At 43.8% G+C, this 25,497-nt stretch overlaps 1 protein-coding gene across 1 annotated transcript in view; it reads right to left on the bottom strand.

Moving 5' to 3' along the window:
• Positions 1 to 25,497, bottom strand: part of PRDM16 (PR/SET domain 16) — a 218,926-nt gene that overhangs the window by 150,190 nt on the left and 43,239 nt on the right. The window contains exon 2 of the mRNA XM_075721479.1: positions 19,222 to 19,272. Within this exon, the coding sequence (XP_075577594.1) occupies positions 19,222 to 19,272 (51 nt within the window). The remainder of the gene's footprint in view (positions 1 to 19,221; positions 19,273 to 25,497) is intronic.

Raw genomic sequence — 25,497 nt, 5'->3', positions numbered from 1 at the left:
GGCTGCCGGTCCCTGTGACGACGCGATGCTCCACCAGACAGACCTTAGCTCTGACGGCGGGAGCTTTTCTTCCCTGCACTGCTTAGATGCAAACAAATACCGCACTGCTTTCCTTGAGCTACCTGGGGCTGCAGAAGGAGAGCGGATTGCTATCACTCCCCTGGCTTTCTGAGGGCTCGGCTTTAACTGCCGATGACTGAGGCATCCCAGAAATCACAGGGGTGACAGCTACGGATCCGCTCGTGCTCTGTTCATTACACTCATGGCTTCTCTTGGGGGATGCAAGCCAGCGGGTGCCTTGCACAGCCCCGTTCCCTCTCCACGAGGCTCAGACCGCCGCAGAGGGCCCGACTTCGGGTAACTGTGGCAGAGGTAAGGGACAACCAGAGCCACGGACTGCATGATTAAGTGGGACCATGTTCGGTTTGGGGCATCTGAAAAAGGTGGCTTCACGTTACTCTCAACAGTGATGATTTAGCAGAACCCAGTAATGGACTGCCTTTACCTAGGGGAGGGAAACGATCCCAAATTTCCCACCAGTACAAGGCTGTAACTTTAAGGAAGATCTCCCAAGATCCCTTTCCTAGCAGGCTGCTTCTTCACAAGTCTCTTTTATCGGGTTCATCAGCAACAGGATAACTTTTATCCTCAATCTTCCACGCTTTCCTAAGTGCTGACTACAGCCAAGAATATCATAATCGGCTTCTTTTCAGTGACGAGCGATAGGATATTTGGGTTTACCAAAACCCTGCGAAATTCCCCCCCTCCGGACGCGAGTGGAGTGCCTCCTCCCGTGCCCAGGGACGGCATCGGGGAGTCTGGGGCAGCCTTCTCCGGCCCTGCACAAATGGTACACGCCTACACAAGCTGCACGTGAAAAAACACAGAAGGGTGGGGTTTTTTTAAATCTCCCCTATTTTCTTGAGAAATTTACTGGAAGTTTCAGTTTAAATAAATGTGTCAGCATGGAGATGAAGGGAGAGAAAAATATACATGTGTCTGTGATGTTACAAAGTTGAAGATCTCTTAAAGCGTAGAAAGTTTGAGGTGACACGAGATTTCCTCTTTGTCTCCTGGAAATACAGAACACTTCTAAATGTAACAATCTGGTTCCTAAACTTTTTTTTTTTTTTTAAATGACCGATACAGTTTCCAAATTATTTACTGGAATTGTTAGAATTAGTAAGAGCAACAAAACCAGAGATGTGTGCAAGATGCCGCAAAACAGCCTTGCTCGGGTAGTTACCGTGACAGCCCCCAGCCCTGACCCCTCCGTTACGTCCTGCACCCCTCATGCTGACGCGTGGGTGGCTGCCAACATTCCTGTCAAGGAGAGCAAGAAGATTTCCACCACTCTACCAGCAATTTTCAGAACTATTAGAAACGGCCACGCGTTCTGTGGCAGAATTCTTCTCCGTGGAGACTGCACGAAAATCAGCACGGACTTTTAAAATACTTCACTGAAGGGAACGTACGACTGAAAGAGCCGCCTACGTGTGATAACGAAGTTAACCTAATCTGTTCCCTCTTGTGTGCTGGGGCACTCATACATGCAAATCTTGTCTTGTTCAACCGTGTTTGTTCACCTCCATAGTCCTTCGGTGATTCAAATCTGTGTCTTACTATCCTATAATACCCTTGTCTAACAGTTCTTTTTAAATGCATGTGTTAATTATCTTGCCACTGCTGTAATTTCTCCCTGTAGTCCATTAATTAAGAGGTCACAATCTAAGAGCATGTTTACCCAATAAGCTTTCTTTTTTAATTATCCTAATTGCTTGGATACTGACAAAGACTCTATCCCTCCCCTTTCTCTGAGTGGATTAGAAAACGACATTTCAAAGCCCCACACAATGATGGGTTTGTAAAACACACATATGTATATACATACCTGGTTTTATAGCTACACGATGTTCAAACATCAAAGGTCAACAGGACACAAGATATTATATTTGTATAGCTATAGAAAATGAAGATACAAATTGCTCTTCATTAATTTATCTATTAGTCTAGAATGTTATATTGGTCAGGAAAAATATAAGCAAAACTTTTAAACCTTCAGTACTATGAACAAGAAGAGCTAGACGTATACAACTTGGTCTATTCTGGAGACCATCAGAGTCTCTTACAGAAGTGCATCTCTCCCTGCGCCTACATGGCTGCCTTTGGATAAAAGCAAGCAGAAAAGAACGAAAGAACGAAAGGCAATAAGCTTTTACTGCAGCAAAGATCAACTATTATTCCCCGCCCCCCCAAAATATTGCCTTCCCGTAGGTCACATCTGAGCAAGCTGGGCCAAATACTTTTTTTACTGACTTAGCAAAATTCAACAGACAAAATCTCTACCAGTTAAAAATTTTAAACCCCTCCTTTTGTCAAGCTTTTAAAAGGGAAAAGTAGCTATTCAAATTCCAGATAGGATTTTAACACAACAATTAGTAGAGGTCACGTCCAGAAAAATTACTACTTTGTCAGAATGTGAAACAACATTTGATATGTCAACTAAAGTAAATTTTTTTGTTTTAATAAAGCAAATGTCTCATTCAGACTAGTCATCTCAGGAACTCTATAACAGAAGTGTAATTACTTAGAAATTGCTTAGGTAAGCGTGATTGATGCATGGTAAATAGATGTTTCCAGCACTTATTGTTTCTTCCTGATGGATTAGGAAGAGTTGTTTAACAGTTCATTTGACCAGTCTCTCCTGGTGTTTCTTGAGTCTGGCTGTGCCAGTCAGCACCAGCAGTTCCTGGTAGTTTAAGTCTCTTTATTAAAGATTAAGATGTCAGAGGTCCTGCATTGCACAAAATCCCAATTTTATTAACTTCTCATTATCAGCTGAAATATGAAGTGCATTTCTTTTCATCTAAAGTAAGGCACTTTCTCAAGGGAAAGAACAGATATGTAACACACATTTATGATGACCGAGGGTGGGTTTGTTCCAACCTTCACTGATGCCAGTGAACGTTTTCTCACGTGACAGGTGTCACATACACTGGTATTTCTCCCCCAGAAAGCGTTCGAGTGTTTCACGACCCCGGACCATCACGACACGTTAAGTTGGCCGTGGGGAACCGTGGGGCTGAACACTTACAGTGCAGCACTTAAGTCAACAGTGCTTTCATCAAAGAGCAGCCACACGCAATGTACGGGGCAGAAATACTGAACCTTGAAAGCCACTCAACCAGGAGAAGTAAAACATCGGCACTGGGTACATTCAGTCAATGCTCCCCTCTTCACACTCTGCAGCTCTAGGAAGACAACAGAGTAACAGCACAAAGACTACGCGACGCTCCTTAAAACAGATCACAGAAGCATTCAAAGTCCACTCTCTGACCAGAAATGCAGATAAGTTCTAATACCGTCTATGTGAACTTAGGCAGCAACTGATAAAGTTAAATTGCTGCAGGCAGCAGCGCTCTACAGCACCCGAGTACCCTCGCTTTGGCAAGACTGCATTTTAATCCCGAGTGTATTATAATCAGACTCTCGCACTCACACCAAATGGCTCCAGGGCAATGATACCTGAACAGACACTTAAGTAGGTCCTTTCCCCGTGTGATCCTCAGAGCCGTACTTTTAAGGCATTTTTGAAAGCTGACAAGTTCATGTATTTGGCATATTTTAAGGAAAGCCTTTGACGTACTTCTTGTTTTCAGCCCTGTCTATTGCAGGAAGGAAAGAGCTGGCACTCTGTGTACTTTCCCAGAACAGGACGACTCTCGCTGGAAATTACCCCACGGAAAGAGTTAAGAGGTAGAAACGGTTCTTCCAGTGTAACGCACGTTCTGCACTGAGGGATCAAAACTGTACGCAGCTTTACAGCGCGGCTCTTGCGAGGGTTAAGCTCCATTACTTCTGCTCTCTGACACTGCTAATGGCACACTCAAACTAATTGCATTCTATACCTAATACATACGTCTAGGCAACAAATAAGCCCTTTAATCAAACAGCTTCATCTGCTTCTAATTAATTCCATTTCTATGCCCTTTTAAGAGTACAGGAACGTACAAAGATACAGATGATGGAGCCCATTCTGTTGCCAGTTGGCAACTTCTACTCTCAAGCCTCCGCAACGGTTGAGCCTAGTTCCGCGTGTCACTATCTTACATCTTGAGCGTTTCTGCTGCTTGAGACTCAGCGGACGCATGCCAAAGACCAAAGGTAGCAAGCGGTGGCTGTGTGGAATTAGTTACAAATACCTCAGTGAATCGCTTTTGCACGCGCTCATACATTTAGAACGCTTTTTGTTTTCAGCAGAAACTGTATTCACCTTGTCTTTTGAGCGCCTACAGCAATGCAGCGAGAGAAGACTATGGCATCAGCTGAGCAAACAGAGGGTTGTTGTTTGCATACCCAGACCTAAGGTGAAGTCTAGAATTTGAGGGCCACCGACTTTGAAGGAAACGGCGATTCCTCTTCGACATTTACTTCTCTGATAAAACAGGTCAATGTATCAGAAAAAAAATCACCCCATCAGTATTTAGGAAAGAGAAATACATATGGCACAAGCTGTCTATTTCAAAGGTATGTATGTACAAAAGGCATGATAAGTGGGTGCTGAATAGTTAGGAGTGGCAATTATCAGTTACACATATCATTATAGTCTCTCAACTTTTCAATAGCACAGAGTTCCTAATACCATGTTTACTAGATCAGGTAAAAGGGGACTCTTAATACTGTGCAAATATGACTTACCAAAGGACTTTGCTTTCTCACCTATTCTTGGGCTTTTCAAATCAACATTATTAATTGGCTGGCTTATCGGTGAGTGCTGTCTGGCAGTTAAAGGATGTTTCCACCCATTGCAACGATACATAGAAACTAAGCAATGTCAGCCACAAGGACAAATAACTGCCATGTTGAAACAGAAAAGTATTTTGACACCTTAAATCTTCTTTATAGAAGCACAATGCATTTCAGCAGTAATTTGCTATCCTTTATTGCATCAGTTATTCCATATTCTATCATCCTTGGGTTTCCTTATTATATTCATTCAGAACTCTGGCTTACAGTTGCAAATACTGGGGGCTGGGGGGGGGGGGGAGGCTGTTTTCTTCTTCTTTTTCTTCTTTTTCTCCGGTTTTCTAATATTCAGGTGTGTATAAATACATGTTTCAGAATCTGGATCAACTAGTTTCCATCCTAGGAAACTCAACTACATAGGAGTTTAGGAGGTAACTTTCAGCCCTTCAGATCAACTTTCTCCTAACCTGCCAGCTCTCCTGAGCACCAAATCCACTTGAAAATGGAGAAAAATGTTTGGCTGATAAGGGATACTGCAAAGAAAGAGCACAAAACTTACTGGGCACTATTAAAGAAAAGCAAAACGTCTAAAATGAGAAGAAAAGTACTGACTGCCCCCATGTTGCATTTTTCAGCACGCTTCAGCCGCCGCGGGCAGCCTACCCAGAGCAGGGAAGGACGAGTTCCGCCTCCCCGCCTCGTGCACGCCGCGGCTCGCTTTCACACTGATGAACAAGATAAACTTATAAGCACCATAAAAAACCGTGAGGCTAGAAAGGATCTCAGGAAGTCATCTAGGCTACCCCTTACTCTAATGCAGGATTGTGTAGATCTAGTCCAGCCTGGCAGGTATTTGTCTAAACCTCTTAAGAGCCTTCAGCAGCAGATATTTTATCTCCTCCCTAGAGAGTTTGCTCGGGTACTAAACTATTCTAGTATTTCATTTTTCTTAACATCTAACCCAAATCTTTCTAGCTACAAGGCTGGCTTCTTCTCGTCTTATTCTGATGGATGTGCGATACAGACGATCACCTGTTAGGTTAATGCAGAATATGAATTTTAGCTTCAGCTGTTTATTTTCCAGAATGACATCTGCTTATCTTAAAGAAATTTTCCAACAGAAGCACGATCAGACCGAATTTATTTATTTAAAGTATTTCTGTCTCTTTTAAAGAGGGTTTCCCTCTGCCACCATATTGGCTCCGCAGTTGTGCCCTGTGAATTAAGAAGCTCAGAGGGTTTTTTTTCCTTTTTTTAAGGAGGAAATGGTTATTCATTTCGGTAGATATTTAAAGAAAAATCAAACAAATATTTGATGTGCTGTGTTAGCACGAAAAGGGGGAGTACTGTGTAAGCACAGTAAATGCAGGTGAACTGTTTCATGTGAGTGAAAACAAAGCGGGGGAAGAAGGGCTACTAACAAAGGTGAATCATGGCTGTGCAAACACAGAGAGGGAGGTATGGTTATTCACAAACGGGAAAGATAGTAACCAAACACACGGCTATTATAATTCAGTGTTTGACATAATTTAAGCATCATAGAAAAAGGGTACAAAAAGCACAAGCCTAAGAGAACAAGCAGAGATACAGGCTGATTCGGTAAATGAGATCAACAGAATTTTTCTTCCTACTCAAAGAGAGTCCAGCACATTTTCTGACTGACACTAAATCTTAATTTAGCCACAAATCTGAAAAATAAATTCTCCCTCTTCAAAGCCTAAAAAAGCGAAGGGTTTTCCTCTGGCATAATACTATCACAGCAAAAGCAATTGTTCCCAGTCATTCAAATAAATCCGCGCAGGACTGCATCCATCTGAAGGCAGTTTGGGGCGGGCACCAAATATATCAGTGTTGCAATTGCGCATTTTTGGGTTATCGGTCCCTTTTTGGCATGAATCACTGGCATATGAGTTTGTTATTCATAATATTTACCACTCACTTACTATCTAGTCCTATTCTAAAATCTGCCCGTTATGCCAACCGTATCTACGTTTGTGGTTCTCCTTTGCTATGGAACAGTCTATTTAGATACACTACAAGAAAAAGTCCTTGCTCTTTAATTCTGCTAAACCCCTGAAAGCAGGAAAACACACACTCCAAGCCTTGTCCAGCTCTAAAGCATTTCTGCACTTTCAGAGCTTCTTTTCTCATTATTTATGTATGTAAGCTTCTAACACTCAAAGCCTTTGGCTAGCATTGCAAACAGAACAGAGAAAATACAACAAGGAAACTTATTTCTTGGGTATTTCCAGCCCAGTTAGTGTGAGGAATTAGAAGAAATTAATTTCTTTAAAATGTCATGTGCAAGGTTTTCATCAATGTTTTTCAGACCAAAGGGGTTCTGATGAATTTCAGAGATGCGTCCAAACTTCTGAGCAAGTTTCCAAACCAAACAGACTGCAAACTCTGACATTCGTCAGTGACTTGTTTGCCAACCTTCCTATCATACGGCAAAAAGGGCCATTTAAAATCATCTCGGAATAATCTGCTTTCACGGTCATGGTCATGTTGCTAGCCTCCGTCTGTGTAACACTTTTAAGTCACAAGAACACAAACATTCATCTAGCAAACGGCTAAAGCCTTGGTCTAGGTTCAGAAATAACACAGGCATATACCAGAATTAAACAATAAACCTTGTTTTTCTGACTTCATTACGCTGAGAAAATCTTGTTATCTGGATAGTAATAATAAAAATGTCTACTTCTTAATATTATGACTTCCTTTCTTGGAATTAAATAACTTTAAAAAGCAAAATTGATCATGCAGCTGTGTGAATAGCAACCTGGGCACAAAGAAGCGAAGACCTTTGCCTAAAGTCATCCCAGCTTCAGGATGCGGATGGGTTTTTGCTGGACGCCACTACCGTAGACGTTAGCCATCGACCAGTATAGCGACGCCTTGGAAAAACGAGTGTGATCTTAAAGCCTAACGTTTCCATACACCAGGGCTGCCCAGTTTTCACCAGGGCGGTAGAGAGAGCCTGAGGTTTGCGTAGCAGGAGATACGATGCTGCCTGCAGTAAGCCTATCAAAGCAAAGACAAATAAGCATATGGTGAACATCAGAACTGGAATGGAAGATGGGATGCCATTCAAATTAGAAGTTTTTATTGGCAAAAGGACCAGCAAATATAAACTGCCAGGAATACATTTACATTGGAACTTAGAAGACATGTTCGAGTCATCAGAAGACAAAAAGCCTGAAAGAAATAATCTTACTAAAGGGGGGCACAATCTACTTGTGAAACATTGTACACCCTTACTGCACGCGATTGTAGGGAATCGGACAAAATAACCCAACAGGATTGCCGAGACCTCTGTTCCTAACAGGAATTAAGGTGAAAAAGAAACAACCGCCCATATTGAGCATACGAGCTAAGAGAAGAGGAATTATGTCAGAATAATGACCATTATAACCGGAGAAGACCGACTGAAGTAGCGCCGAGTGTCTCACAAGACTGACTGTTTTTCCTAGTGTAGAGATTTACACGGCAACCTGGGCCCCATCGTATCTGAACTCCTTCCTCAAGTTTTTCAGGATTCACCTTTTTTAAGATTCCCGTGACAAAATTATTAATCTCTGTTTCCAGGAAGCGGTAGCTGAGTAAGAGACTATTCGAATTTGCCAATGTAACTCAGCAGGTAGCCCCAAGCTATTTCTGGGAGAGGGGAAAAAAGTTAACCAGATACTAAGTGAACGAACAATGAAAATCAATACTTTTCTGGGTTTATATATAAATATATATACTTGCAGGGGGAAATACAAGAAATGAAAATTCCCCTTGATTAATTCTTAAATCTAATTCTTAAGGAAAGAAGAATCGTATCTCTTTAGCACTATTATAAAACTGCCTCGATGCAACAGCATTTCCGTAAACTTCCAGAGCTCCCACCAGACTGCATCTAAGGAAGAACCAGTCATCTTCTGGGTGACGCACGCTGAAGCTTAAGACTGAAATTACGGTGGAAATTAAGAGAAACCATTCCTTTAGGACTTGTGATTTATTCTTCTGGAACAGAAGGAATTACTGCACCAACCAGGATCTAAAATGTTCTGACAGCAGATACGCATAACTATCTCTACGGTAATTATTAATGAGCTGGAAAAATGCTCAGCAGCAGGCAAAACGCACTGTTCTCTGGGGCCAGCATTCATTGCAACAAACCCCTAAAATAATCAGGTAACTCATGAAGATTAGGAGATAGGATAACTCGCTATGACAGAAGATTTCTTAATTTCAGTTACTTACAGGACACAGTAAGCCTAAATAGAAGCACGGGGAAAACTTACTCTGAAGTTTATAAACTAGTTCATAACCTATTCCACAGCTTTCTAGACTTCTTTTCTGTACCTCTGTATTATATTTTAAAATAAGGAGGGGGTGAAAAAGAAGAAGAAAAAGTCAATCGCTTGGGTAGCCAAGTAAGGACTGAAGCACTTCACTTAGGTTACTCTACTTCTGCTACTAGTACTACTACTGTTGTTGTTATTTCTTTTGTGTGCCTCCTTTCTGCATGCATTAACAGCTGGCCAGATGGCACATGCAGAACTGTAAATTTCGAAGAAAAGTAACCAGACTTCAAATCCCTACAGCTGCCCAACTGGACAGAAACTGTCACAAAAACCCCGTCTGCAGCGTTAAGAGAGAGGTAATTTGTTCTTCTCGGCTCAGAAATTTAATCAGGGGATTTTCAACACTTAACAGCAAGCTAGAGCTGGAAATTCGGTGGAAATTACTCAAGTCATAGCCGAAGATGGAAGGATAAAGTTCACGTTTCACGCTATTTTTTCCATTATCTTATCTTTAGGGTTACGTGCCTGTCAGAAGGAAGTTACTGCTAATTCAATAAAGGTAAAAGCAAAGGCAACAAGACAGGGAATTATAAACGGCAGCGCATTGCTAGCGATCGACAGGACAGCGTGGGGGGCTGCGAAGCTTCGCGGGGACGGCGCGCCCCTCGCCTGGGTGCGAGCACAGCCCCGCCGGACCCGCCAGCTCCGGAGCAGCCGGGCCGTTGCCGCCGGCCGCGGGCTCTCCCGTCAGACGCGCTCCTTCCTTGCCGGCTACAAATTCCGTCATGAGCGGCTAAATTTAGAAACTGCTGATCAGCTACTGGGGAGAAGAAAAATAAAACCCGTATCTGACTTCCAGGCTGCAATCAAGTAAATAACTCGTGGGTCATCTTCAACAACTTTAAGGTAATCATAAATATCGCTAGGTTTTTTTCAGACTTTGCACCTCTTCTCGCTATTACTCTGAGAAATACGCACGCGCACGAAGGAACGCTCAGATCTGCCCATTTTGGCAGGACCAAAGCCGTAGGTCCCCTGAATCTTACGCTGAACCTGCTGAACTTAAAATCAGAAGTCGATCCATGCAAGTAGAGGCTCCGTCCTATTTTTCCGGATGCCAAGCAATCCAGGCTGCCAGCCGCCGCTCGCAGCCCAGGGCAGAACAGATTGCCACCCCAGCGAGCACGGACTAGCACCGCCTGAACCGGTCGGTCTGAAAATGAGCAATGCCAGCGTAGAATCCTGGACATGCTGCAATTTCCTCAACTGTGCTTTATCTCCTCCTTGGGAAGGACAAAATCAGCCCTGCAAGCTCTTGCGTCTCTGAATTAGCATGCAGGGGATTTTGGACTCCAAACTTGGCAAGTCCTCGTCAGTTTAAATACTACATAAATGCTCACTGCTATTGCAGATATAAATCAAAGCCAGGACTAGAATTGATTGTACGCTTCCCAACCCAAAACTACTTTGTTGAAAAGTTACAATTTGATTAAATCAAAGTATTTGCAGAAATTAAAATTTATCAGAAGTCAAAGGAAATAATCTGAAAGCATAACTCAGTTAGGTTTAAGTGAAGTATTTTTGGCCCAACTCAAAATGAAATAAAGTTTTGAAAACTCATGATGTTGTGAAAAGAAACATCCATATTGAGTAAGAAAAATTTGAGGGCAATCACTAAGTCGTGGAGCCAAAATTTTCTCATTACCCTCAAATAAGTCTGGTTTTATATGGCAGGTTTTAGCGCACAGCACTCACTCGTGCAGCCGCTGTATCTACTGCAAAGAGCAAAGGGAAGGAGCTCAATTTGCCTACGAAGTGCCGCTGCTGCATGCTGAAATTTCCAGGGGTAAAGACAGAAGGTACTACTGAACATCACTGAATAGTCGACTTCTAGTAATTATTTTTCTCTCAAAACCGCACTATGAAAAATAAATTTGGGCTTTTTTTCAGAACACATATTTTATAATCTCATAAAAATCTCATCTAATCTAAAACCCCATCTAACTGGCATCATCAAAATATACTGTGCTCGTGGAACATGCACGGGACAACAGTCGTAACTTTGCTGCTTTGTAAAGCAATTTGCTTAGAGCAAAATATGAAAAAAAAAAAAACAAAAACCCCGAACTAAAGCATTTTTTGGTTTTGCTATGATATATATATTTAATTATAGGTTACTGGCACCCAGTTCCCTGCTTTTTGGCTTTTCTTTTTTTGTTGTTTTAAAGCAGCACCATAGGTGCTAGGAGCCAACTTCAAGTCACCCTCCCTGCTATTCCCCCCGCCCTTTCCTCCCCAATTACTGTCCAGGTTTTTCTTTTTAGCCAGCGAGCTCTAATAGGCCTCCTACCTGATATATATTCTCTTTAATAGCTGCACAATGTGATTAACCGAATACTGCACACACCTCAAGATCACAGATTGTATTAATAGAACCATCTGGCTTCCATAATGTATGTAATGTATACAATAAATCCCGATTCCAAATTCCACTCTGGAACAGAAACCTGTCCTACTCGGTGCAATCTGTTCTCCCAACACTGATGTATATTCGCAGCACTGTGTAAATAACTGGTGGCAACACACACACACGCACACGCTCGCAGCTCCCTCCTCTGCTGCAGTATCGGTTACAGTCTTCTCGCGCTCCCAGGCCGCCCCACGTGTGGTTCTGAATCCAGACCTAATTCCAGGAATACCTCCCGGCACGCTCGCCCTCCGCATCCAAGGAGGAATTGCAGAGCGGACCGAGGTGGGGGTTACCTTCGCAGCTAACATACAGTTTTGAAATCCCAGAGGCTATCATTCCAAAATTTGTGCTGTTTTGTCTACTCTGGTGATTTAAGGTTTGTCAGAAAATGTCAGAAAGGCCACGAGGCCAAGGGCTTCCTGATGACTGAGGATTTTCTTTCACATGACCTTCCTGAAGTTGATTTTGGGCTCCAGACAGTGCTGCCTTCAGCTCTGACAGGGGCCGGCTGGCAGCAGATTCATGGGGATCTCTGGGGCATTCTGGCATTTTTAAACTGAGTAGAGGCCGTAATACCTCCTAATCATCCAGAATATTATTTCACTGGTAATCGTCTTGCAGGCGGTACATAAATGCCAGCCTTTCAGTTCGCAGTTCGTTTTGTTAGCAGAAAAAAGAGTATGCGCGCAAAGGTATGCAAACAATTAAAAACGTATCTTGATTCGAATGAATAAAACACGCATGTAGTGTATTTTTAATTTCATGTATGATATTGCATGTGGTTTTTCAGCAAGGAATCATTAACTATGTATACACTTAGAGATAAGCAGGATTGTGAGAAAATGTTAAAGCTGTTAATGTGTGCTCGCGATCGTTGTCACAAACGCAAAGTAAAGAGAGCTCGCTCACTAGGATGTGTGGGTTTCACACCACTTAGGAAGCTCTTAGCTATAAAAAAAGTTTATAATTCTTAAATCTGCATTCTTCTGTAGCAGAACCGATTACTCAACGTCTTCGCCAGTCTCCATCATTCGCATTGTTCCGCAGCACCGCCTGCCCTTGCCGGCCAAGCGGACCGCTTCGGAAAATGCCGTTCTGCAGGTGAGTTAGCCAGCCGCACAGCACGACCGGGAAAGGTGAACGGCGTGCGGCTGAAAGACAGGCGCCCGTGCTATTCTCTGCATTCATCGACAGAACGCAGGATGTTTGGAACCACTTACAGACAGAGGAACAGAATGAGTTCCTTGCCCAGCCAGCTGATGAATTACCATTGCTGCCCTAATGAGATGAGGTCGCACGGATGCTGGGGTATGACTCCGACGCTTATCATAAATTACTAGCGGAGCGCTTTTGGCTTTTTTCCCCTCAAGCAGAGCCCTGCTCGGGCGCAGGGGCTGGACAAGACGGCGGTTCGGGCTCTGCTACTCGCGCCTCCCGTTCAGAGGTGCAGCAGATCACCGACTCGGCCCCGTGCGCGTGGCGTGGTTTGTCAAGGAACAGCCTCCTGCCTTCTCACCTCCAAAAAAGCGCAGCTGGTTCTGCTAAAAACCCGAGGCCACCACCAAGTCTGCGCGTTTGTTTGAGACGCGTTCTGCGAAGACAAGGTGACCTCTCGTAACTGTCTATGCCTGAAGTTGAACGGACTCTTTTATCTTCAGAGATACTGTCCAAGAGATGCACGTCATTTGGAACAACGTGTATAAATAGCTCAGCAATACATTTCGGACACTTCCCTCTCAGCTACAGCAATTCACTTATTCCCAAAAATAAGACAGCAGGTTACAAATTAGTGCTAGAAGAACAAATCAACGTCACCGCTCTTCGGTTTACACTGGTGGCTGTCGTGATTTAAGTGTGAACTCGCCCAGAGCGGAAGGGAGGAAAAGAACCAACTTAATTTACAGAAAGGTCTTATTTAAAATGGTACGAGGCGTTCAGACCATACCTGTACTTTGCATTAACTGGCCAAGAGAGGACATGGTAAATTGCCATTAACCACCCTAATCACCTGTACTGCTGAAACTACTGGAAACAGAGCCCTGTGCTGAGGCACACCCTTTACATCTTCTTGCGATGCGTGCGGCTGTAGTTGACCCAAACGTACTGGAGATATGGAGAGAGCAAACTTAACCACTGCTAGTCGTCTTAACTTGGCCTGATTTATGGGTTCAAAACCCCCAGAGACGTCTTCGGGGAATCATCTGTCATACACACGCACACGCTATACAGTCAAGCCCAAACATCTGTATCACAGAAATTAAACGTACAATGTTATTCCTGCAAAATAATGTAACCATCGCTTTCTTCGCCGACTTTTCTGTGCCAGCCTTACACCTTTTTTTCACTTTACATGCTTCATTTCAGCAAAATCAAGGATGCAAACTTCTTAGAAGTACTTAGTTTCCATGGAAACCTAAGCTGACCGCAACATTATTGTTCTCAAGAGGGAACTGACTTTACTATATGTTCATTCACTGAATTAATGGACTCCTGGTTCTTTTATTAGCAGCTCTCTAACAATGGAAAGAGAGAAATGTTATAAAAAAGACTCTCAGACAACTGTCCACTCTTTTGTCCGGGGCTTATTGGAATGACGCAAGTCTATTCAAGCAAAGATTATAAAAATCAACTCAAAGCTGCCTCTGTTTGTGGCAGCTAAACATACCTTTATTTCATAAAGATACAACCTATAAAACAAGCCAACGAAAGCTCTTTCTGAACTAGTAACTGTAAGGCAGTGCGCATGCTGAAGCTGATAACTGGCTATTTGTACCGAACCTCGCAGGGCTGTGCGAAGCGTCGCTAACCTCCCGCTCCGCTCCCCGCGCAGCGCTGTCTTCGAGCTCTCAATGGTCTGGTACATTTTATAAGAACGCGCTCTCCTTTCTTAAGCTAAACGTAAGCACGCAAAAGCAGGTGATATTTTAAAACTAATTCAGTCTGGTTAATAGTGCAAATCCTCAGTAAGTACGAAGACTCTTTTAAAAGCACCAAAACCGGGGGTTTGATTCTTCAGTATACGGAACTAAAAGATGCAGAAATACCACTGAAATTTGGATTTTTAACTCTTTACTAAGAGTTTCAGCACGCCTTTTATTAGATACAGATAATAAGTATATCCATAGCACGTGTTAAATGCAGAAATGCAAATGTATTTTGTGCGAAGCGCTGCAAACCCAGGAACTTTAAACAGCTCAAGCGAAAATCTCTGGGTCAATCTCTCTCTGGATGTATAATGTTATGACAGGCTGCGCTCAGGCCTGAGGGCGTATGGCCCAGCTAGTAATTGCTCCACAAAAGACAGTTAACAGTTCCCTTGCTCTTCTCTAACTACCTTCCTGACTGCTTATTGAAGTCTGATTTCTTACTCCTCTGGGTCATCATTCATCAGTCCTACAGATCCCACCGGGAGAGACCGACCAGACCTTTCCATATCCCTCGTTGCCAGAGGCCATTTCTGACGGCCCATGATATAGAAAATGTCTTCACAGCAATCCAGTGGGACAAACTATGGTTATAATACCCAAATAATCATTTTGCAAATTATCATAATTATCAATCAATCATCTTGTGCGAACAATGTGCTTCTGAAGTATCAGATGGTTCCTGTGACCTGTAGCGTTTTGTATATAATAATAAACCTAGAGAGATTTATGGCCCTATCCCGCTTTGCATCTGCAGCAACAAAACACGAGTTGGTTTTTACTTTTGGTTTAGGAATAAAAGCTTTCCACCTACCTAGGCTTCTTGTTTACTACCTGATGCTTTCTAAGAGGTCAAGATTTCTGGTCTCGCCCAGTTTTCCAACAGTAACTTTATTTTTAAAAAAATCAATGTGATTTGGGAGTGGAGAATAAATTACCGTGCCGCATATATTACTTTTCCTTTATAGTGCCGTCAGCATTATATTACCAGCTTCTAGTATTTTGCGATGTAGGTATGCAGTCAGCCAAAGTAGGGGAAAAAATTGGTTTCGACTTCAGTTTTTGTTGTTGTGTTTTCTACAATCCCAGACTGAATCCAACTCTTTTGAAGCTGATAGCATCTCCCGCTCCCTGTGTAGTACATTCTTGTTAATGGATAAATTCGAGCTCTCGAGAAAGTCAAAGAATAAATTTAAAGCCTTTTGCCAAATGCCTATCCTATTGGATTTTGATAAGACGGCTATTGAGCTTTAATAATGTCTTCTATCCTTTTTCAGCTGGCCCTTAACATGTCTCTTTATTTGTCCCTAAAGCCTCTTCAGCGATGCCTTTTTATTACAAGTCTCTCAGCTTGCTCTCAAGGGAGACAGGGTCGACAAGAGTGATAGATAGATAACTCTATAGATTATCTCCCACAGATGTTTTCTCTCCAGTAGCCCCTCAGGCTATTCCCTCTAAGTAAACAGAAACTAAATAGAGAGTCTACTGAAGAGAGAAGTCCCTGAGGTCTCTTGTCACCACAGTCAGAAAAACAGCCCATCCAGAGGAGGCTGGCTCGCAGCTCTGTACGCGGAGCCTCCTCCAACGTGATTCTCAAACCACCGTCCAAAGTGACTTTCAGAGGAGGGAGAAAGGCACCTACCATTGCTCCTCGGAAAAAAGGTGTCTCGTAACGGACACCGGCCTTGTTTCCTGCCGGAGGAAGTCTAAATCTTTCATCTCCCTCTCGAAGTTAAATCAAAATGACAATGAAGATAACAAGACGTTTTTCCAAGGTATTAAATGCAGTGGAGAAGCTTAGACCCTTTGGAGCAGGAGAACGCGTGAGCCGCTCTCTAAGCAAAATAAACAGACTGCAGGAAGGCGGCTGGGGAAGAAGACGTTTGGGAATGTGGGACAATATACCCACAGGTATAACTTAGTATTTGCGCACATCTCTGAATGTATGCCTTCAGTTCACTAAAAAAAGCGGATCTCCCATTTTAGCATTGCTTTCACAATCGGTGATTTACAATTAAACAAACAGGAGGAGGAGCTGATGTGTATTTGTGCAAGTTAAACTAAATACCGGCAAGCAAAGTAGATGAAAGGAAAAAAAAACTTGTTAGGAACACAACCACGTTTTAGTCTACGGCACAGCACGTTTCCAGATAACGGAAAAATGATCCTGGATACAGGTCCTCTAATAATATTGCTAGAAATCTTAATTCTTGTGAGACAACCACTAACAAACAAATCAGCTTCCCGGAGTTAGTGGTCCCAGCAGACGATACAACGCTAATACAAACTGAAAAATAGTGGACGTAGCGGGAAAATACTTATTTTGCTCCAGGCCAAAAAAGGGCCTGCTTTATTATACCATATAACAGTGTCTGCTACGCTACATCTTCAGACTTTTCACTGCCTTTCAGTTTATGAAAAGTTACTTCAGAGAGCGGTTTTCTCCTGGCAGCTTAACAGCAGGAGTAATGCCAGGGCCAATTTTTAAGCAGAGATTGCTTCCTGTGCATCTTCCTATACCCCTCACTGCTGTCACGCTTCCCTTCCCTGCTCTGTTTTTCTGCCGTTTTTACAGATTTTCTCCACATTCCAGAGATTTTTTCCCTCCTTCCAGTCCTTGTTACTACCCGATTCTGAACCTGCGATACAGCAGTCAGTCAGACGAGCCACGGACAACGATGGTCCCTCTGTTTGGCTCCGATTCCCTTCCTCCTCGCCTAAACCAGCCCACCCGCTCCAGTTACATTTGCCTTCAGTCACCTTCTCACCACCAACTTATCTCTGAAGGAACAGGAATAAATTGAAGTCAAATCTCAACTATTGTGTCTTCAGGGATATGACAACTGAATGATTTAGAGAGGCTGGGAAAGGAAACTCTTCTCCCAAGCGGATTTTGTACCACTGGAGCAAAACGCTGGAGTACTGCTTACAAACAATTCTAAGATACTACAAAAATTGTACAGAATGATTTTTCATTCTTTATTTTTCATTTTCTTCCTACTGAAAAGCTGTCTAGCAGTAGTCTTTTCACAAGCCATAAAGTTTAGACTTGAACTCTTTACCTTACTGCTTTGACCTTTTTTACCCTAGCTGTAAAACCCTACTGCCCATCCTTCAATAAATTTATCACCTCATAAACTCCCACTAGTGCTTCTCTACAATGCATTGAAAAGACAGAAGTGGAAGGCCAGTCCTTCCCCCCTTGTCAAATATCATAATCGTCCAGTTTTATACCTGCTGTAGAGGAAGATATTTCAGGACACAGTATTTTTCAAAGACCTGTAGTTTTTGCAACATTCTCCTCTGAAATAAAAGTAAGGAAGTTTAAATTAAATACAAAACCATGTCTTGCACATAGAAAGCTGCGGGTCTAACGTTTCCTTCTACCTTCGTTTCATACAAAGCCTGCTCTCTTTAGGGTAACAGATTCTGCGAGGTAGGGATGCAGAATTTATTTGTGATATTGTAATTAAAGACTGAGAAAGAAATAGCTGAGCAGTCCTGAGCCATGGAGAATTTACTCCATCCTTGTGATAAGTGCGTTGCGATAATAGGAACCTGCCACCTTGTCACCATGTCTGTTCAGACAAAAGGATCCCACAGAGGCAGAGACAAACACCAAATGAGTTATGGAGATGAACAAGGTAAAAAGTTCAGCAGTATTGCGACAGGTCCTTTGCAAGGTCATTGGATGGTCAAAGGACGTTTCATCCTGGTAGCCTGGCTTTCTAAAATAAAAGCTTATTTTTCTCGACATGGTGAGAATAGAACGGTCCATACCGGACATGTGTCTAAATATCTTTTCCCAAACGAACTCTGGAGCCTGACAAGTATTATATTTCACTTTGTTTGGCAGAGTGAAACAAGTGTTTCCTTTTAGCTTTCAGAGTTAAGAAACTGTATTGAAGCTCGCCTAAATGGATGAATAAAACGGCAGTTGTTACAAGTTCCAATTTAAAATATTTTCCACTTTCAAAAACTCCTATTTTACAAATAGGACTGTGAATACCCACTATAAGACAATCACATATGAAAAGAATTACAGCTAGCTCATTATTTCAACAAGGACGCACCACCTCTAGACAGCTAGAGAGGCTATAATCGAATATGACTTGTAACACTTTACCTAGCAAAGCCGTTAACCAAAAGATAGCCATGGAAAGAATGTCATTTTAGTGTTGCTGAGAATAACCCCAACCAAAATAGTAGACCGGCTACTGAAATATGTACTGTTCAGGCTGCCTCACAGCTACTATGAAGAAATTTATACAGCTGGGCTGTATTTGGAACACATTTTTCTCTGGTCAGTATTATAGTTTAAGCATCACAGTGTGATGAAAAGCACCAGTAATACATCATATGAGTTAAATTTTATCCTTTCATATATCTACTCCTTTTCCCTTGGACTTCACATAAGCCACATTTACATGGTGAAGCGACCTCTAAAAATTTAGCACTTTTAACAAAGGACCAACATTTTCTTTTACTGGAAAAGAGGTAAATGAGGTTTTTCGATTTGGACCGGTAGCTGTTTATACTGTAGCTGAATCAAGGAACACTTCAAACTATTATTTTCTTTTTCATAAATACTGGAATCACAAAAAGACAGAAAAATATGCCAATAGAACCACAATACTTAATCCAAAAAAGCAACAGCAAATACTGGAAAACTTTCACGACGCTACTGCGATACACACCTTTGGTCAAAAGTAAGAAGAGAACAAAGCGTCTAGGTGTATTTCAAAACCAGACAGTAAAACAACTTGCATAAGATTGATCCGTGTCCTACCTTTTTTATATTGCCCTCCTGGGAGGTCACCTCGGGATCAGTCAGTATTTGCTAAGAAAAAAGAAAATAGAAAAAAAGTTAAGTTGAATTGCAACTAAGAATGTTATGAAATAATACAGATGATGATGGTTTTTAAAGGCCAAAACTCTCAACTGCAACAGAGCAACACAGACGTTTCGGAAGCTAGATGGAAGGCTTATACCAGAACTACTATTATATTCTCCCACACATTTCAAGGCTTTCTGTAGCTTCTCTAAATCATTTCTTTAGATTTGGCGGACAAGAACACACGTTTCTTTCCCAAATGGCAGGCGATGTCGGATACGGGCGCTCCGAGGAGGGAGAGCAGACCCGCGGGCTCTCCAAACGCGCGTCCCTCCGGAGCGGGCGACCGAAGCTGCCCTGCCGAGCCCGAGGAGCGGTGCCGGGGTCAGGCCCGGCGGCGGCCGCGCTCCCAGCAGCCCGGGCGATGCCGGAGGCATCCTTCACCCCCGAACACGAATGCTCTCCCGTAGCCAGGTGCTCAGCCAAGGACTTCACAGCACACCGGCAGCTCCGTCCCAGCGGCCCGGGCCGACCCTGGGGCCGGGGGACGCTGCGGCCCCTCCGCGCCTCCAGCAGCTGCACAGGCAGCCCTTGGATTCCTCCTCCAGCAGAGGCCTGGTGATGCAAGCCATTAAAGCGCTGCTGTCTACCTCAGATTAGACCCAGGTCAGCAGGCAGCCAGGGAGGTCAAGTACCCAAACCTCCTATCACGCTGGATAGCCCCATCAGCATAAACGCACTCTACGAGGACTCGCTCGAGCGGCCGGGCTCCAAGCACCTAAGTCGTTCCGCTGACCTCAGCGGGGATCTCGGATGTCTAAGGTTACGCATGTACTCAAGCGCTAGGGTGGGGTCAGGGTACTCGCCGCTGCCAGGCCCAGGCAATGTATTTGGCTACCAAAGAAGGGCAGAAAAAATCTCCAAGGACCAGAGATCAAAATGCAAGGAAACCCAAGATAAAATGAGAACGGCTGTACATTGCAAAGGAGCCTTACTTTAAAAAAAAAGGGGGGAAAAAAAAAAAAAAGGGGTCCAACGAGGCTCTGCTGCATTTCAGCAGCTGAGGATTTGGCACAAAGTTCTTGGACCCCTTTGACCATGCCCAGGTGAGATCGACCAATTTACAAATTTCAAAGATGTTGGCAAATATCTCCAAGCTCAGCTGTAATAACAACATGACACGTTTTAAATGGTAAGAAACCTAAACCATTCTGGATTTTACAACAGCTCTAATAGATACTGAAACTGCGGTTCAGAAAGTAGCTGAAAGCAAATAGGACCAAGAGGTGGATACCAGAGCAATAAAAATCTGTGTGTTCCTGCACTTGTGCGTGCACATACACATGCTGAAATCTCACCCGGAATTACGGAAAGTTAAATATCTATCGCGCGCAGTTAGAAGCACGTGTCGCCAAGTTGCTGGGGAACTGCTGACTGCCCTCCGGTGCAGAGCACTCGCAGCTCCCGCTACCTTCACCGGGAACTAGCGACCCCCAAAAGCCGCCTGAGAATCGGGCCACAGAACTTTCAGAGCTGTAATACAAATATGCCTATGCTAAATGACTTAAAAGCCTTCATGGAACACTGCTGATGCCAAATGAAGACACCTAACTGTAATTATTACATGCAAAAAAGTCTTTAAATACAATTGGTTAAGTACGTGCATTTGGAGTGCATAATCCACCAGTTCAACATGACCATAAACGTAGAGGGGAAAAAAAATCAAAATGAAGTGCAAATTGGGCTGTGGTATAGTCCTATATAAACAGGCTTAAGAGTCAGGAATTCCTGAGTCTGAATCTAAATGCCAACACAAGCTTCCTTTTGTTGGTTTGGATAGATATGCGCTCGAGGGGCAAGTTCTGTTTCTCAAACCGTTTTTTTTTTTTTTTCCTTCAACTCATAGCAGATCCCAAATTTCATATTCTTAGGAACAGAATTTCTGTGAAAAGTATTTCATACGTATTTAAAAATGGCACTTTACAGAAAAGCATCAGTGGCCGTTTGTCTAACTGTTCATTCAGAGTATTTCAAGATGGCTGATTTTTGACAAGGTGAAATATTTTTTTCCATTTCCTTCTGTTACAGAACTTCCGGGGAAACAAACCCCCATTTCATGAAGAATTTTAGTTTTGATGGAACCATCTCCACACTCAAACGCTATCAGAACGCTTACGTGTGGGAAAAGGTATTGTAGCAGTAGTGGGAGATTAGGAACTCTTTTTAGATGGTATTTTCCATCCTTCCTTTATGCCGGACTTCAAAAAAGAAAAGGTTAGGTCCAAAATGCAACAGTACGGGACTAAGTTCTGCCACAGACTTTCTGCATTAGCTTGGACATGGCCCACAGCCCGAATGTGCCTGAATTTCCAATTTGCCCGTGCCAGCAGTTTGAGGCTGGACAGGTTTCGGTATGTGGCGGGGCGCGGGGCGCGTTGTGCGCGTGTAGGGGCAGAGCACAGAACCCAAACCCTCCTGCTGCCAAACCATGGCCATGGCTCTGACAGCGCCGGCAGAAACCTTCCCGGGCCGTGGAGGAAATTTCAAAATCCTGCTTCTGCATTCCCAGCCTGGAATGGAAACTGCCTGCCACACCTTTCCAGGCGGACGGAAAGGCGACGGCCCGATCGGGAGCGTTTGCACGCCGCCAGCTCTGAGGGGCAAAGGCTGCCCCGCGAGATCGCTCTCCGCAGCAGGACTTGATGGCTGCAAGAGCGCGATGGAAACAGTACCTCCTAATTAAATGAGAAAGGGAGAAAGAGGGAAAGTAAGTACCAGATGCGATGTTTATTAATAAGAATAACAAAAGATACTTTGAAAATCTACTCATTGGGTAATTTTAGCTCAGGCTGGACTTCATCTTATGCGAATGCCATAAGACTAAATATAGTGCTTGACGTGTACAGTGGGCTGCACTTTCGCAGTTAACACAGATGTTCGTAAATGTACTCAAAATTTACACCATATGCTTTTTCTATCAACTGATATGTTGATTTTAGCCAAAAGAAAGACAACATGTCAGCAGCAGCCACGTCAGAAAAGCTTGTGTTTTGGGAATCTGGTTGGAGGTGTATCTCCTCCGACTGCGGATGAATTTCACTGCGTTTCATTTCCTGGATTCAGCGAACTGGTGGCAACAGAATCCTGACTTAGTTACATTAGTTAGGGATGTGCTATAATTTTTGCACAGCCTCCTGAATGTATACTAAACATGTCAAGTAACACCATGTGATTCTTTTTGAAAAACAGTTTACAAGCTGGCATTCTCCAGCTGCAGTTAACCCTAACTTGATTACATTACCGAGACAGATCACAATGAGCTTATGTAAATAGTAACGTTATCCATTCATTCCGTGAGCTCAGATAAACTGCCATTTAAAAAAAACAAAAAAAAGAAACAAGCCCAACACTTAAATAGGCATGGCTTGAGGCATTCAGCAAACTCCAAGGGCGAAGATGACAGACTAGAACCTGCCCCTGTTGTATCACTGGGAATCTTGACTTTTAAGAAGTATTTCCACGTCTGCTCCGAGCTGGAAGCAGAAGAGAACGCCCAGTAATTCCACAGCAGTCGGTATGCGGATAACAGCACTTTTTTCAGTAACTTGTTCTTCGGTATCATCCGATTCTTTCGTAAGGCCTCATACATCACCGCTGAAGTCAGTAAGACTTAAAGCTAAGCAAGCACTTCAGCGTTTAAGTCAGTGCCCAGGTTTCTGCTCTTGAAGCCCGCACTTCCCAAGCGATCCCGCCCTGTGCCCGCTCCGTAGGGCCCCTGCACGCGCATCCCTGCTCAGCCCGGGTCAGCAATACAGGGACATCGCTTTCAACCGGGAACCCCGGCTGTGCCACCCGCGCTGTCTTACGCCTGCCTCTTCTTTGGGGAACACCATGCAGCCGGATCGTAAAAAAAGCTATCTTGAACACAGTTATTTTGCCTTAAACTCACGGAGGGAATCTGATTCTTACCGGCGCGCAAGTTCAGGTTAACCCTTCAGATGGAATCGCAGGCCATGTCCCCACTGTGCCTGACCTGCCGCTGTTAACAGGTAAGCGACCCTGCTTGGCCAAGGTGCGACGGCTGCGCTGCCTGCAGGGTCACCCGGTGCACGCGGGAGCAGTATGGCATGCAGAGCAAACATTTTCTTCCAGCCAGCTCGTTATGGGCTTTAAAAAATGTCTCAGCTGTGCAACTGAGAAACATTCATACGAGCGCAGCAATCAGACCAACCCGATACTGCGCATCCTAATCCTGATCAGTGCCTGCCACCTCCAGGACACGGTCTCTAAGCAGGTAAAACCGTCTGAGCAGCTGCGGTACGCACCGGTTAAAACGCAGCTTTGGATTTCCACAGGGCTACCTCTCCTGTCCAACACACAGACAGCAGCTCAAGGATCCACACGCTTCACCTACTTTCTGCACATCTGTTCCCATTCGGCTCAGAAGAGGACACTGCGTTACGCTACCAGTCTTGTTCTCCATAATCGCCATTAAGTATTCCTTTAAAAGTTTTACCCTGCAAAGTCCTGAGAGTGCTGGCCCTGACCCAGCCAGGTATTTAAGCGAGCAGTATCAGTGAAATTCATGGAAACAGCAATGCTGGCGCACGGAAGCGCTGTTCTGGCCGGAGGCCGGGAGCGCAGCGCCCGTCGTGGCACACAGCCCTCCGGCACAGCGGACCAGAGCTCCGCTCCGGCACTCGGCGGCCTCCCCTGCCTCCAGCTGCCTCGCACCGCGCTGCAGCACCTCGGGCTCTGCGGGAGAACGGACAGCGTTCGGGGCACTCCCCTCGCAGCAGTTCCAGCAGAGGTTAGAGTGCAGATACGGGGGTTTTGGTATGAAAAAAGGAATCTTCTTCTCAACTGTCCGCTAGTATGTGTCGGCTCGCTTGGCTCTAACACGTACGGAGGCTCTTTACAACTTTATGCCTGCCTCTACCTGGCTTTAGCCGGTATCACAGTAACGCTCTCACTCCCTCGTGCCCAAGGGCAATTTTACCAAAAAAAAAGCACATGAAGTATTTTTCATTGTTACTATTTGCCCGAGACATGAAAAGCCATTACTCATTGTATTGACAACTGCTGTTCTGCAGCAGTGAAGAGCTAATCAACTCTGCCATTAACAGCTCTGGAGACTGCAAACAGCAAATGCACAAGCAGGAAAGGCTTTGCTTATTTATTAACGATTTGCCAATTTCAAAGTGAAACCAAAAAGCTGATTTGCGCCAAACCTAACACTGTCACAACAGCTGTTGCTTTTCCAGTTCTTCCATGAAGTTCGGCTTTATATACAAAGGGCTTCTATAGTATACAGCCAGGTTATCAAAAACTCACTGCTACTTTGCAGCAACTCCTTCTATCCCATAGTCTGGATACGTCAGCCACCAAATACGGACGTTATCCTGGATACCACAGAACCTCAAAACGGCACACAGAACCAATACAAAATCTGTTGAACTAATCGGCAAACAATCATTACATAAATATAAAAAATTAAACAGTAAACTCTTTAAGCTCTGAACTCTGCGTGGAAGAAAAGTCTCCACTTGAAAAGCCTGTAAATTGAGGTCTAAAGACTGGGCTGCCTGAAGTTACACGGCAAATCAGTGGCAAAATTCGCCACCCTTCACCCTCGCGAACAGACTATGGAGCCTCCCAGCTGAGTAAACTGGAGTAACTAATAACCTGGTCTGTTGTCACCAAAGCTATCAAGTCCTGACATACCAACGGCACTATCAGTTCTCCTCTCTGCATGCATGTTACGTGGATGGCCACACAGTGCTTCATTAGCTACAATAGCTTGTGCTTAAAAAGCATTAAGGGTGTTAATCCAGTGCATGATGCTACTTGAGTGTTGGCAGGGAATGAGCTGGCTTAATATTAATTTTAATCCAGATGCTTTCTGTGTAAACGTTTTCACCTGCAGTTGGCATATCTGGTTTTACCTTCCAGCACAGAGACACTCTTCATCTGAGCTTCCCAAAGTTCCTTAAACACTGTAATGATCAGTGCCCATTTTTGATACTTGATGCTTTTATCTTTATAAAGGTAACATCACTCAGCTAGGAAAGCCTTGCCCAGGAATGCCTTTAAACCACAATCATCCCAAGACCCCCCAAGGTAGAGCAAGGAAAAGGTCAGAAATTATATATGCTGATGTAGGCCAAATGAGCTGATTAAAAAGCACTATAATGCTATTTGCGCATACAAGATTAACTGTTGGTAACAGAC

Source organism: Pelecanus crispus, chromosome 15 (assembly GCF_030463565.1).
Source record: "Pelecanus crispus isolate bPelCri1 chromosome 15, bPelCri1.pri, whole genome shotgun sequence".
NCBI lineage: Eukaryota > Metazoa > Chordata > Aves > Pelecaniformes > Pelecanidae > Pelecanus > Pelecanus crispus.
Note: the sequence above shows the minus strand (reverse complement) of the source record. Positions and strands in the feature narration are given on the sequence as shown.